We start from the raw sequence: 16,451 nt of genomic DNA, 5'->3' as shown, positions 1-16,451 counted from the left end.
CCAAGAGCATGGAAAGATATCTGAGGTCCAAGTCGAGACTAGACAAGAAGTGCAACTGAAGTGTGTGCTTTTACACTGAGGGTGATAGATGTGGGAATGAGCTGCAGGTGCGGGTCATCAGTACTCAGGTGATTAGGATAGTAGTGAGGGAGTAATGTTGGAGCAAATCTGTCACAGATATATAATCCGTGATTTAACATGGCAGATGAATTAAAGTAACAATAACGCTAATCTAATATGTTTACATTAAAAGCTGAAGTTTTTAATACAACCAAATTATAAGAAACGCCACATGTACAATACTTCAAATGAGGTTGAACCCACAATGACTTTACAAATTCTCCAAAACTAAATTAAATGTTTTTGCCCTTCAAAAACAGGAAAACCTTGCAAAAAAAAAAAAAAAAAAAATTAGGTTTACAACTGTGTTTCAAGGTCAACATCAAACAATGTTTGCATTTTACTTCCGTAACAACATTATTTCCAAATACAATAGGCTATTCAAAAAAAAATACATGGAAATTAATTAGGAAATGATTGAATCATGAAATGAGGGGAGGGGTTGAAAAAAGTAAGAGGTCTTGGTGACGTTAGTAAAAAAGGAAAGTGGAACAAGTTATTATATTTTAAATAGTGTACAAATGTACCAAGTACACCAAGAGAGGCTAAAACTGCAATGGGGTAAATATATGAGCATTGGATGGTGAAATGTTTGCTAAACCTGCAATACAAAGGAGAAGTGCTCATTTAAGATCAGAGGAAGCTTTAACTGAGACATAAAGAACGAGTCATTTTCTACAAAATATCAAAGATGACATCTCAGTCTTTTCCCAAAGGCTGCAATCCTCCTAAACTCAGGCTTTCTCTGTGAAACAAGAATGATTCAAAGCACACTGAGGCGGCTGACCTTCCACTAACACAATGCAACAAATGTGGAAGAGAGAGAGAGAGAGAGAGGTAAGAAATAAGTGGGGGAGGAAAGCAGATGCATAATTGTCCCCAAGGTAGCAGCAAAAGTGAAATCTGTTGTTGGTTTGGCAAAAGAAAAGGTCAGTGCTTTCAGAGGGCCTATTCAATATCACACATACGCCCAGCCTGGTGGTTTTGGACGGCCACTCTTGAATCAAGCTTTTAGATGAGCCTTCATCGTTCCCCGAGGGTTGGAGAGAAATGCTCCGTCAACAAAGGCCACGCCGGGGTCTGATTGCAAGGAGGACAAAGAGAGCATTCAGCTGGAACCACCATATTATATCTGCTGATAAGCAATGGTTACAGTCTAAACACACACATGTGCATGAACACACACAGAAGAAGATAACCAGGCTAACAAAACAGTAAAGAAGGACAAAGACTTATGATAAATGACTTGTAGCAACTAAGAAAGCCGTATAGAATGAGGTTTGTGTTGTGTGTTGTGATATAGGATGCTACTTTTGGGCTTGAACAGAGATCAAGAACAGAGTTCTAAGGGCAAAGTAATGCTCCTTTTTGCTGGAAACACAATTTCTGTGCTTTGAACTCCTATAATGAAGTTGTAATACTATTGGCAAGTCTTTCTAAAAGGAGTTGGGAGAAAAATGAGACCAGAGGGTGTCCCTTTTTATTGCAAAGCATCTGCCGAGTTTGACTGTTTAGTTTGGCCCTCCCAGCTTTCTATACTACAAGCTACACTCACACATGCAATATACACATAATAGGTACTTAAAAGCCAAGTGGTCATTCTATAATGAATAGTCATTAAGTATTACGTTACATGAGGCAGTTAGCAAGACATAACAACAGGTGCAAAACAGGAACAGCCTAATATGCTTAGCAAACATGAAGTATATCTGATGCGAGGAGGATGCTCTGAATCCCTGAATAGATGACCGCAGATAAATTCCATTTCAATCACCAATTTAACTAAACAGCCTACTTTCATGCTGATGAGTTATATTACTTAGAACGGAGAACTGATATATTTTTAGAATTTTTAGATGTCGGTACTCAAAATATGATTAGCAGACGATGCCTTCTTTCACAGATGTACTGATGATGTATATGGCTGAATCTCACAAAAACTGTCATCATATTTAAACCCAAAATCAAAAGAATAGACAGTATATATTTGTTTTTACTTTGTATGAAATGATTACAAAATGTTACATTTAAAAATATGTTCTGTTCTAGGTGCGTTACATTTTTTTGCATTTCACATTGCTGTAATGCCATTTACTTTTGAGGGATTTTTTAAAATCAACATAAAGGAACTACAAAAAAAAAGAAAAAAAATAGCATGAAGTTGAATTACTTAAAGTGCCCCTATTATGCTATTTTAAAAGTTTTGTTTTGTTTTTTAAAGGTCAAAAAACACTTTAATTTTTGTATAACATACATTGCACATCACCTCATATCTCAAAGTGTCTGAAAATGGTTCTTTCAAATATTCAGTCTCTCCCTCATCTCCAAGAGCCTTCTCTGCTCTGATTGGTCAGATGGCTCAGTCTGTTGTGATTGTTCTACCGCTTACAATGCGTGTTGAAAACTAAATGTCCATTACCATATCTGAATTTCAACTCCAGAGGCTTCCTCAGCACTTGATACACAGTAATGCGAACAGTAACAATGGCGTTGTTTTTTTTCTGTATCAATTCCAGTACAAATCATCATCTTTTTGAAGTGAGGCACACTGCATGGAAGGTAATATTCGAAAAAGCAGAATAGTGGCACTTTAATATATATATATTTTTTTTTGCATTTCAGTAATGAGAACTTGGGTGGGAAAAATGCTTAATATTGCCATGAAAATAATATTGCAAAGCAAAATCTTATTTCTTTCTTTTGATTAATGAGGTGAGATATATGACCCAGACGTGTTCTTTAGATTCTTTTCAACAGGTACACATGAATCATGATATAAGGAATGCAAATCTACTTTTTGTGGCCTAAATCTCGGTCCGAGCAAGGTACAAGGTGAGAAATAAGATTAATAATGCCATGCCAATAATGTCAATGTAATTTAAATGATTCTAAAAATGTATTTTCTTATTTCTTTCTTTTGATTTTTGGGGTAATATATGACCCAGACATGATCTTGAGAAATGTTGTGAGTTTCAGTAGTACACATGATATCTGAACAGCAAGATCAAATTGGTGATCTAATGTGTAGTAGGTACTGTGGACTAAATCCCAATCTGAGTAAGGTACACATACTGTACCTGCAATTAGTGTCCTGTTGGGTCTGAAAACCACCAGATAAATTAAAGTCACTAACTAACACTTCCTGAATTTAGCCTTTGTCACAAACTGGACCCAAACTTTCTTGGCGAGAGACTGAGGTTACATCACTTTAAATCCAGGATCAGTATAGATCTACTGGGTTCAACTGTTCCGAGTTGAAGCTCTGTTGCGGTATTTAATTTCAGCTGTAAAGTGGCCCTCTCATCGCCCAGAGCTCTGCTGTCTGCTTCACAATCTGTGGAAAGAGTCAGTAGAACATTTCTACTCTCTCTCATTCTCTCTCATTTTTATTCCCGCTCTCATTAAGCATGCCTTGCAGTGCCTCATATGTCACCCTGGATTTATTAAGTCACCATCAAATTAATTATGCCCTTCTCTCTGCCAGCCCAATGTAATCTTTCTGGTCACATTATTTCAGATTAAACTATTCCAGTGAAGAAATGGCTCCCATGAATGAAATTTGGTGGAACATAAGGTGCATTGTCTCATAAAATCATTTCAAACAGATGTAATGTGAAGAGAGTTAACTGATTTGTTGAGGACAATTTGCTGAATTGTAATAGCATGCATAAGAACAAGAGGCGAAAAATCCAAACAGATGTTCAAAAGAGAGATTTTAAAAGGACAGTCAACCAAAAGGAACTGAAAACGCTTTTGTCTTTTACTCACCCTGATGTCTTTTCAAACCTTATCCATATCTATTAGATCTGAGGTCATTTATATGCTAGCGCACTCTTAAAAACATGCTACTTTTCTATTTGTCAAATTGATCTACTCATCATGAATACAACATATAATGAGCAACAACTCTGCATCTCTGTGACTAAATCTAGTTTGCATCATCTTGATAAACATTAATGATGTGTATAGCAATTTTAACATCTTGGTTAACAAATGCACATGCAAACCATTTAAAACTGTAAGACTCAACCAAGGTTGGTACAACAGGGGAACAGATTTAAAGGCCTGCCTGCTCTTTCAAATGAATGCTCACTTAAATAGGTTTTATGGCTTTTTCTGGTCTGGAAAACTTGAATTACTTTTCTATTATGCATAATGTTTACACCTCTGAAATAAACTTCCAGGTAGCTACATCTTTTGATCAATGAATTGACTTTTTGACTTTGAATTGACCATGACTTTTCCAGTCATATGAGCACTGGATAAGGATTATTAACAACTATTTCAAGAGAGATTTTTGCTACAAAATGAACATACATGGACAATTCTATAGTGAAAAAATAGGACATTAATATTTTAATTATGATATAAAATGTATTAGATATGATATTTAATTATTACAAAACCCACAAAATTAATTTCATGTTTTCTGTTTGAGAAAGCTGGAACATCCCTCTTTAAATATACTGCTCTGTGTAGACATAGACATTACATGTCTTAGGAACTCCCATACAGCATCAACCTTAAGAACTGAATGACCTATGTAATGCATTACAGTATGATTACTGCAGCGCATGCTATTCTTAAAGTATGATCAAGACCACTGATTTGTTCTTACTGAGGTAGTGCTGCATAAAGCTTACTATATATACTCAGCATGAAAAGAAGTACCAACTCTCTGCATTTCTCTCTGGGGCCACATTGCTCCTGACAGCAATGGCTTTTAAATGCTCTGCTGGTCAAACAATGGCATTGACTTATGGTTACCCATCCCTGTTTTCTCTATGCGTACAAAGGAAAAGGTAACCACGCACCGCTCAAGGTCGTCACCAGACAACAAATTTCTGGCCTTGGTTACGAGTGATGGATAACAGAAACTCCTTCATCCCAACAAATGATCAGAAAATTGTATTATCCAAGTACAGAGATAAAAGGATTACTACACCGAGGAGATGAGAATGTGAGCGATATGGGGACAATGAAAAATGGGGGATATATTGAAAAAATATTGAGGGATAAAGGGAGGATGGAAAGATGAAGCATTTCACTTTACAAGGTGCTGTACGAGTAGAGAGACACTGTTTTTCTGGCAGGCGATCACAGGGCCTTCAAGCATGTATGTCTGTCAAATTCAACAGCCCAGAGACATACACACACACACACACACACACACACACACACACACACACACACACACACACTTTCAGACATACAGACGGCAATGGTCTTTCAGTCAGAGAGAATCTAATGCAAAGTGAATTTAGGCTCCCAAGCTTCAAAAAACTGAAGGGAGAACAGGTAAATTTGTGAAATCAAAATTAAATGAAAAAATATCAACATTTTAGATCATTACCGAAAAAACATCATGAGGAATCAGGTTTGCCTTACTCTTTTGAGATAAGAGTTCACTTAAACAAAATGCAAACAAACTAAACTTCTTAAACTGAACAGCAAAAACTCATTAGAATGAACATCAGAAACCCCAAAAATTACCCTATGCCCACCCACATGTACATGCCAACAGTGATCATAAACTTGGCCCACCCAATCGTGAGGATGTAAACATTAAAAATAAAACTCATGTTTGTTTTTTTTTTTGTCAAAAGAACTATACTAACGTTATAAGTACACTTCAGGGAGGCAAATTAAATTATACAATTGCATAATTTAACCTCTTTAAATCCTAATTCGCTCTTCGATGAGAAGGGAGGCATGAACAAGCAACCAAACAAAGCAGAGATGGACATAAAAACATTCTGTTTTCCTGGTGAGAACAGATGCATGTTTTGTCCTGTTAATCACAAGCTCTGATTCTTGACCCAAGCCACCAAGTGAGTGAGAGTGTGTGCGAGTCTGAAAGTGAGAATGCATCACTGGGAGTATGTTCACCGAGGCATGTAAACCAGAGCAGAGACATGTAAGTCAGCAGAGGGCCCGAGCGGGGCTTTAATGAAAGCAGCGTGTCAGCGGAAGGTGTGATGAATTTGGGAGACATGGGAGGGGGAGAGCGAGAAAGCAGAGGAAAGAAAAAGCAAACGGGAAGATCGAGACAGTGAGAGAAGGGAGGAGCGGAGGGCTCTTAGCAGTCGGGTCCCCAGTGTGAGAGCGTGATTCCGGCAGCTCGCAACAGGAGACTCATAGAGGCTATAGCTTTGCTTTATTGGAGCCTGGAAATCAGTAAACAAGACTGATGTGTGTTGGGATATGCTGCTAAATCCACTACCTCACTCTCAATCATCTCCTTCTATCTGTCTTTTTCTGCCTATCGCTCTCTATTTCTGTCTATTGTCTCTTTTGACCTGTCAATCTCATTCATGGCAATGTGCTGCTGGATACCCAGCTTCCCTCATTCTCCATATCTCTCGCTGTGTAACATTTGAACATAGTCACTGTTGTTTAATGTTCAAAACCACCTACTCAGTATTACCAAATTACCAGATAAGACTTTATTACCACTTTAAAATGGCAGATTGTCACAAACCTCCTAAACAACAAAGCCTGTTATCCTATTACTTCCAGCTAAAACTTTTGAATTTGGAGGGGGGAAAAAAACATCTAATATTTTTCTGATAAAAATTGTGATTGCATCAATTCAAAAAAGCTTCAGGTTTGCTGCACCTGTTTGTAGGGCTGCGCAATTTGTCAAAAAAATGTGTTATTATGTATCAACACGACTACAGTATAATAATAATAATAACAACAATATTGTTGTTAAATAAAAATAAAATAAGAAATATAGTAATATTTCACTGTAAAATTATTCATTATGGATAATTATGTTTATTTATTTATGCTTATGTTTATAGCCAAGCAAACTGAAGCACTAAATGTCATCTAAACATTAACTTTCAAATGAACCTTTGGGAAGATTAATTTTAGTGAATCTGTTCACCTGGACAGTTAATTTAAATGCACCAGTTCATTGCTGATGTGTGTGTGCCCATCTTCTTTACTTCTCAACATAATATTTTGTTAAATTCTGCTGTTTGATCACTATGTTTTTACACAATTATATAAATGTGTTTTATTATATATATTAGTGGCATTTCGTGAATAAATTTGTTCATAAATCATCTTAATTAAGATTCTCAAGATTTTGTGTCAGAAAAACACTGCTTTGATTTAATTTTTTTTTTTTATTAATTCATTAGCTTGTAGTGTAACATGACTAGTTTAACTACTTTAAATTATGAGCAACTCAAAGATTCACTCAACACTGGTTTTTATGTGTCTATATGATTAAGTGCATGTGTAAGTGGGTGTACGCAAGTGCTTGCCTAGAGCTCCTTCCCTGTCAATTTCTTTTCAATTGCAACCTTTTCCGCCCCACTTTCTAATCTTAGAGGACAGAAATCAGACTCACAATCAAGCACTGCTGCCCATGAGAGCCCTCAAATCATCACGAAGGACAAAGAAATATGAAAAAGTAAAAGTGAAAGGCTAAAATGCCAACCATCTGTAACACGCACATTAACGCAATACTGCCCAGACAACCTATAATTCAGAACTCAATTACCATTCCAAAAAGTGCACAGTATGCAGAGGGACTTTGGACACCCAAGAGGACGGCCGCACAGAAATCAGTTGTGATGATTAAATGACAGCTCTTTTGACTGGCTCTGATTTGTTGACAGCTCTGGCCAATCAGAGGATAGAAATAGTAGGACAAATATCATAAAGACATGAGAAACAAAGAGAGAAAGAACATTAAAAAATTAGGCTGCAGTCTTTCATCTGTCCGTCAAAGACATAGTAAATACATCAGGAAATAAATGGCCTCTGTGAGTTCATTAAAGGTCCAAAAAGTTTTATAAATCAAACACATAGCAAAGCTATAAACGCAGTCTAAACCGTTCACTTGGTTTTTCTTTAAAAAAACAAACAAGTGACCCCAAACCTCACAGACTAAAAATACCCAGACTAATCTTACATTTGAAGGGATAGTTCACCCAAAAAGGAAAATTTTGTCATCATTTACTCACTCTCATGTTGCTCCAAATCAATTTTTTTTTTTTTTTTTTTTTTTTTGCCCCTTTCTACCTTGGAACACAAAAGAAGATGTCTAAAAAACATATGAATACTATTGTACGTGTTAATCAGAAACTTTCTCAATTCATATGTGCACACTGCTGCCTAAAATTAGATGTTTTTGCCATCAAAGCCACTGTTGAGCTTGACTACATTAATAAACTCAACTAAAAGTACTGATGCACATTCCCTCGCTTAACATTTTAGAGTGTGACATCGGAGGGATGATTGGTCTCCTCTCTGACAGCAATAAGAGCGTGTGCACCTGGCCACAACATCTCATTCACAGATGTATTTTCCCTGGAGGAGCTTGTCTCTGAAGCCCTCAGAGGGCGGCAGTAATGAGAGGAATGGATTGTATTGATGCTAGTGACCCGCGGTCCACGGAGGAATAAAATGAAACAGTGGCGACTGACAGGCTTCATTACACTTCCTGTAAGAACACATTAAGGTGCCTTCATCCCCACCTGAGTCGCCTTTCTCTCTCTATCTCTCTACCTTTTCTTGCTCTGCCCGTAAAGAAAACAAAACACAAATGATACCTCCATATTATAGCAACTGATTCTCCTAGGCAGCAATGAGACTAAATGGAGAAGAAAAGGAGATATGCATTTCAATCCAAAAGATTTCTTCTAATACAAATATCCTAATATTCTCTCACACACTCTTGCCAAGATACTGAAGTTGACATTTAAAATCTGAATATGCCCTAAAACATTGCTCTTCAAATTCCACATTATGATTCTATCTTTTAGCTCTCTGAGAGATTGGCATGGTAATAGAGATTCGCATGGTCATGGATATGGCAATATTAATGTATTTGGTCTTGGCGGAAAAAATGTAATAACATGTAATAACATTACATTACATGTAATAACCCTATAGCAGATAGAAAAAGCACTGCAGTCTGCAAACAGCAAACACTACCAGTATTTGAATGTTGAGCCGCAGCTGCGCAATGTAGATGACAATGCAATCGCTACCAAATGAGTTAAGGACCTATCAGCCTGCCCTATCGAGAGTTTTATGCCAGAACTTGATATTTATTCTAGAGATATTTAATTCCATCATCATGGAATTTAGGATATTCAACACTGGCTGTAATCTAAGTAGCACGTATTACGCAAAGAAGCACACCTCCAAAAAAGTCCCTTTAACGCAATGACTTTACCAATCAGTGATTGGCTCTTTTATTTAGAAGGCGGGATTTATTCCATATTGCGCGTTGAACTTTTTCCCATTCATAGTAACATGAGTGCGTCATCTTTTTATATCTAAAGTCTTTGATTAGGTCTCCTGAGCTATAAAAGAGCAACCTCTGAGCAATACAATTTTCCTGTGGATACACTCTTCTATTGCTCCTTTTCATCAGGTCTTTTGCATCCTGGGTGTAATTCACTGAACACTGTATTAAGTGCCGCCTACAATCAGAGAGGAGAGACTGATATCGGTGCGTCTCCACAGGGCTTAATGACGGAAGGATCATGCCGCGGCCCAATTTCCTCCCCTGATTAGACAATCAGATCCTGATGACATCAACACGCGCAGATGGTGCTTCTTCAGCCGTTTATTTATTAATGAGTGCTTGTGTATTTTTATCAGATGGGGCCTGATGCTAGTGCCCCCAATAGAGAAAAATTACTAGACTTTGATGTTTTCGGCTAGATTTTGTTTGATGCTGTTGACGACCTCGTTTTCTCAAAACAGTGCGTCTCAACTGGTTTTGCTTCAGGACCCAGATTTTACTTTGGACATCAAGTGGCGACTCAATACAGTGTCCTAAACAGGAATCACATTATAAAGCACTGTAGCCATTCTGGCAAAGGTGCTTTCACTAGAGTAAACCTAAACTTCTAGCACTTTGAAAGGAGCACACTACCCCCCAAAATTGTCATTTATAAGGATGTCTTTTATAAGCATCTTTCCAATGGAGCGTCTGTAAGACGGGGTGCTTTTGTGCCAGATGTAGTGTGTAGGGAGCAAATGGGGTTAAATAAGCTGACGGGGAGAGACGCAGTTGTGTAGCTGACTCTATTGTCTTTAAGGGTGCTGTGAGACAGAGGTTGTTGAGCGCTGCAGGAGATGGCTGAGTGAGAGTGACAGTGAACTTGATTGCCATTTGTCTCACTGTGAACTACTGTCGAGCTTCAGAGAGAGATGGACTGAGAGAGAAAGAGATTGACTTCGAGACAGACTGGAGGCCAAAGTGCCTTCTCCACAGGGTTTGAAATTAGCATTTTCACTCACCAGCCAATTTGGCCGCAAATTTTGATTTAATTGAAATAAAAACAAAATTCTCTGTGACTTCTCTTATAATTGCCATGAGTTTACCTGCACGTAGCAATAAAGATGTCAGGGCGCTTTTTGCCCAAAAGTCTTGGACATACGGCCTTTGTGAGAACGGGTTGGAAATAGTGGCTTCCCGCGCAGAGCCTCGGACATCTCACATGCAGGCTTATCGCACACCGGTCACGCCATTCTGTATTTCAAGGCGGCAGTCCAAAACAGTGAATCTAATCACCATACAGGACAAAGTTCACTTCAAGAAAGAACAAAGTGGCATCAATGAGTTTGAATTAAGGTATTTGAAGAAAAAAACCCACGAAAACGGAAAGGGTGATCTATATTATTTCTCTATATGAAGCATATTTATTTAAGCCACAAAAACAAACCTGTTTCTGAAAAATGCACAATACACATTTCTTATATACTCTCCTAGGGTTAAGTCAGTACGTACATAAATTTGTCCCAAATCGTTGTATTTTAATTTGAATGTAAACTATATGTGGGTGACGCTGTGGCGCAGCATGATTTTGAACAGCTGGAGTCTCAAGTTGGACAGATGCCGAGTGGTGCCGCCGGTGTGCGTATGGTCATAGAAAGTGAAAGTGATGTGACGTGTAGCCACATCAGGAGACTTGCAATATAGTGCATCAATCTATATAGAGTGTAACAGTGCCCGCCCACTTTTTCCTGTGGCATTGGTTCCGAAAATATTTTTACCAATACATTTTCCTAAAGGGATTTTTAAAAAGTTAAAGAGTTATACTGTATGCCATAACCAAAACCGAGCAGCTACAATGTAAATCACACCATCACAAATTTTGATTTGAAGCAAAAAAGTAGGCTACTAAACGGCTTTAAAGAGGGAAAGAACTACAAGCATTGCAGATTACATAATAGTTTTACAAAAGGCATAACTTTAAAACTACTGATTTAAAGCTGCAGTCCGTAACTTTACGTGGGTTGTGCCTCGGCACGGCACAGCGCGGATGAATCCAATGTTTTGAGGAGAATGTGTGGCTGTCAGTCGCTGTGCCGGTGTGGATCATTCGCAATCACAGATTCTACTTTTTGGAAGTACGACCAACATAAGAATTTTCACCGGAAAATGTCATCTGAACAAGTAACATCCACTTTTGTTCTGACCAACTACAGGGATAAAAGCATTGCAGTAAATCGCGCTGATTAAATCTAACGATCGCTTATGTCTTACCTGTCCAGCAGAAAAAAAGCCGTCTCTGCGTCTGTTTTGAACCCCTTCAAAACACAGAGTTCACGCCACCTTTCAAAAGCCCTTCCGATATTTATCCTAGTTTTCGCTTACGCCTGATTGCAGTCTCTTTTTTCTGTAGCCACTCCGAAGTCTGAAGTCTTTTGCATTTTACAACGAGTGAATCTCCAGTTATCACTGGTGATTGTCATTTGAACCTTTCTAGATCCGCCATCAAATTGATAAGTTTAATTATATCAAGTGCTGTGAGAAAAGGCTATAAATCTCCACCTCCAACATCCTCACACTCATAGCCTACTAGCCGAGACTCTTTATGTGGACAGATGTGACGTAATGATGCAAAGACATGCTCGAATTTCCCGCGGAAATCCACCAGTACCACTGGAATTAAAAACATTATTACAAGCTTACCGTTTTGAATCGAGCTAAGGCAAGCAGATAGTTTTGAACACTGGCTGGTTATGTACTTGCTCAAAAATTTATTTTGGATCATTTTAACCCCAAAAAAGTTACGGAATGCAGCTTTAAAGATGTTGATTATGTCTATTGCAAGAATATATATGTGGGATTTTTACTTCTGGAACTCTAATGATGCACTCTATAATGCATTGTAATGGTTGTTTTATGTCAGTTTGGAGCATCATAGAAATGCTTCACATAAATTACCATTTTCATTATTGAGTGAACTATTCCTTTAAAAAGTCTTCAATAGAAGAGAAAGAGAGAAATAAAACAGGAAAGAGTGAGGCATGTAGGTGTATCCCATACCTGTGGGAACGGCCGCGTCCATGGAGGGTCTCTCCCAGGTGTTGACTTGCTCCCAGGCGAAGCCATTAGTCCCCAACGCCACGCTGTAGCCACAATTACTGTAGTGCTCTTCAAACGAACAGCTGCCTACAGAACACACAGGAGAGAAAAGAGGGGAAGATGGCATATGTCAACATGATTAAGCCACGGAGTGCCATCATTACTTCATCTTCGCTAAAAACACGATTTTCCACCGCATTAAGCTTTATGCTAGCCGGGAGCTAAGGATTAGAAACCCAGGATGAAATAGCACACGTCTTCTTGTCTCCTATTTTAGAGAGAGGGATTATTTAAGCAGTAAGGTGCAAAAGGGTGTATTATATTGTGAATATAAATGGTCAATACTATATGACGTGTCACTGAGTGACACAGTGCAGCACAGCCTTGACTTACAGCTTTTATGAAATAAAAAATATTACGATCACAGATTTCTATTAAAATATTGCTTTATCAAGCAAATTTATATATTCTCTGAATATGTATTTATTTGTTTGTTCGTTGTTATGGTTGTATATGCTGTATTAAATTTAATTTTGATAAATTCCTATATTAATTTTAAAAATCATTATATTATATTATTTTAATCTGATTGAAATTACAACAAAAAAAAAAAGTGAAACTGTCATTTAAAAAAATCTATTAAAAAATAAATAAATTAAATTTTAATATTATTTTCTTTATGCAAAAAGAACTCATTGTATTTTTTTGTGTGTCAGACGTACAGACTTTTGTGAGTTAATAAACAGGTTTTCACATAATATTACTCTGACAGGAATACTGTATTAACCAATCAGCATCTAGGGCGGGAACTATCCTTTTTATAAATAACTTTTTATACTTCTTGTTTCCCTTCAGACTATTTTATTTCCTGAATCTTTGTAGGGTGGACTGAACGTGTCATCCAGACTTATTTGAACGGACGTTGTTTCAGTACGACACAACGCGGAAATCTCTTTAGCTTGTGTGCACGTTAAGTGCTCAGATTCAACATGATGAAACTTCTGCCTGCAGGATACTTACATTTACATTTCTGCATATTTCAAGGACCAAATATTCACTGCCGTCTTAATTTGCCCCTGCGTATTAAGCTACACAAGAGGATTAAAATGCTACAAAAATAATTAATTTGCCACGAGCGCCGAAAGGCGATGAATCCTACAATACAAGCAAGATTCGCAAACCACATCAAAGGTAATCTCAAAGAAATCGCACAACCGTAAAAAACAACAATTGTAAAATATTCAGAATTTTCCAGGGGGAGCGATCGGAGGGCCTAGTAGGAAAGAATTAACCAGTCAAAGACGTGATTTTGTGGAACACTTCTGCCCACTGGGGTTCAGTTCAGACAGCAGCAGCAGAAGAAATAAGGTCTCATGTAGTTTATGTAACTCTCGGTTCCTAATTGACTTTGAAGTGTGCACACATTCATACTGCCACCCTGCTTGTCCTCAGCCTACGCTGGGGAAAGAAGACGTTTTTAAACTCAATAAAAAAAAAGTGTCAATCAATTAGCATAGCATAATAGTGCATGTTTTTGTACTGAATTTTGGGTTTGTAGAGGGATGTTTAGGTATTTGTATACATTAGTATACATTCAATAACACTGTATCATTTATAGCATCTAAAGTATAAAAAAAAGCCTTTTACATTTGTACAACTTTAGTACAAAGACTTTTTAAATCTCTGATTTGTCACTCTTGTTTACGCTGAGTTTACTCCCACAGGTGACTGTGTTAAAAACTCAAACACAAACCCATTGCAGGACTTAGAATTTCTCAATAAATAACAGAGAAACTTTCACAGTAAATACCTTTGTAAATGACTATTTTGTTTATAAATTAAATTCAACTGAGACTAATAAAAGTTAAGTAATTTGCATTTTTTGTACGGCTCAAGAAAGCTCAATCACTATGAAATATAAGTGAAACAATATTATGGTAAAACAAACATATTTCAGTCATTCATTCTGTAGAAATCACACAGAACATACAGTCTTAGACAAAAGGTTCAATGGGGTTCTATATAGAACTCAATTTTACTCAATTTTAAAGAATACTTTATTAAGGAGAAATGCCTAAATGACTGCATAATACTTTCATGTTTAAACGGTTATTTACATTTTCCTAGCGTTAAATAAGGTTTACGAACCGCTTAATTCATCAAATTTAATTCAATAAAGAAAATTAGTTAATTAAAACTAAATCCATAAAATTATCCCATGATGGGAACCCCTAAAAGGTTCTATAAATGAAGCGCCTGACAAAATCCTGTCAAGTTCTGTACAGAAACAGAGTGTAGTGAAACTAATGTCAAGTTTAAAAAAAAAAAGTGATTAAAAGTAATAAATTAAAAAAAAAAAAAAAAATTCTTAAAAAATCAACCTGTAAATTCCATGAACTGTGTTCTATGAACCTCTAAGGATTCATAAACATTTCAAGCCTCTAAAGTCAAACAAATGTACAAAGGCTTGTTTATGCTGTCGACATTGAGCACTTTTACATGCACACCAATATGTTGTTAACTACCAAAAATCTGTTTATTGAAATAAACCGATTTATAGGTTTACATCCAAATCAATAACCTGGCAATGCAAGTAAACCACGTTTACAGGACTGTATAAAAAAACTGGTTATTCCCCGATGGTGACGTCAAAACGTAGGCATCCATGTATTTCACGCTATTTATCATGTGAGTTGTGATGTTAAATAAACCCAGAGTATTTCAAAATGTCGATGGGGAACACAGACTCATTCTCCTCTCATTTTTGAAGTTTGTTCAACTGTACCATTTTTCCTTTGGCTGCACAAGATGAGAACACATTTTTTATATTTCTTGGGTCATGAAAAAGTCCGAATTTACGATATTTCTCATTCACTGTGGCTGGATGCGCTCAAATCTGCCCAAATACAGACGCTTAGTTTCTTGTCACACAGCGCACTTCAATAAGATGACAGAACGCAGGTTAAGGTGTTAACATCAGGGTAACTCCCAAAATCAGGGTAATGGGCAAAAAAAAAAAAATTATAATCTTACGCCGTCGCTTAAGCATAATCGGTTTAAGAACGTGCAATGTACTCACTGTCTATCAAAATGTATAGAAATGTACTAAAATAAGCTAGTACCAATATGCTAATGAAATCACATTGCACACACACTCGCACAAATGTATCTCTCCTCTAATTAATGTTGCCTACCAATTTGATCCATTATTGATAAGTTTCCCCACAGCAGACAAGCAAGAGTTTCCAAACTCATCAGTGGCAGACACGGCATCGGTACGAGCAGGACTCGTCCCTCACATCTGCTGCTCATTGCTCCACACCTCTCACAGCTCGCTGGCATATGCCCTACCGCTGGCACGCTGTCAATACCATGTTTATCGAACAGAGCGCTCGTGCTGCCCTATCAGGAGCTCTTGATGAACTTCAAGATGATTTCACAGCTCAGGAAATGAAGAAGTGAGATTTGGGGCAGATGTGGAAGAGGTGGATGGTAACATCTGCTAGATTAACAGAGGATTTGTTTACGCTCTGAAAAATAAATGACATGTACAGAAACAGTGGTGGAAGGGTCTTACAGTTCTCTTAATAAGTTGGGCCTGTTTCTGTAAAACAAAACAAAACAGAAAACAATATGATGTGTCTTTTTTAATTTAACTCTTTCCCCGTCAGTGTTTTTGAAAAAAAAGTTGCCAGCCAGCTCCAGCATTTTTGATCATTTTCACAAAAGTTTCATGGCCCCCAGAATATTTTTTTATATGAATATCTGAACATGCAATAAATAAATAAAAAGAACAGAGCCTCTGCTTTAATAATAACAAATAAATAAAAATGTTTTATTATAGCTTCAGGCATTCTTTTTTAATCAACATTTGAATGTGGGTAAGTTTAATAAAAAGCTACATTTTGAACAAAAAGCTGAGTAAATTGTGTTTGTCAAAGACTACGCCTGGATCAGATTCAAAACGGTGATCAAAACATAG

The 16,451-nt window shown here is 37.2% G+C and overlaps 1 protein-coding gene across 6 annotated transcripts in view; it reads right to left on the bottom strand.

Moving 5' to 3' along the window:
* ptprt (protein tyrosine phosphatase receptor type T) overlaps nt 1-16,451 on the bottom strand; it is a 250,176-nt gene that overhangs the window by 190,873 nt on the left and 42,852 nt on the right. For all 6 annotated transcript variants that reach the window (XM_084127973.1, XM_084127974.1, XM_084127976.1 and 3 more), the window contains exon 2: nt 12,431-12,552. In XM_084127973.1, coding sequence (XP_083984099.1) covers nt 12,431-12,552 — 122 coding nt within the window. The remainder of the gene's footprint in view (nt 1-12,430; nt 12,553-16,451) is intronic.

The sequence above is a fragment of the Abramis brama genome (assembly GCF_963993115.1).
Source record: "Abramis brama genome assembly, chromosome: 11".
Lineage (NCBI taxonomy): Eukaryota > Metazoa > Chordata > Actinopteri > Cypriniformes > Leuciscidae > Abramis > Abramis brama.
Note: the sequence above shows the minus strand (reverse complement) of the source record. Positions and strands in the feature narration are given on the sequence as shown.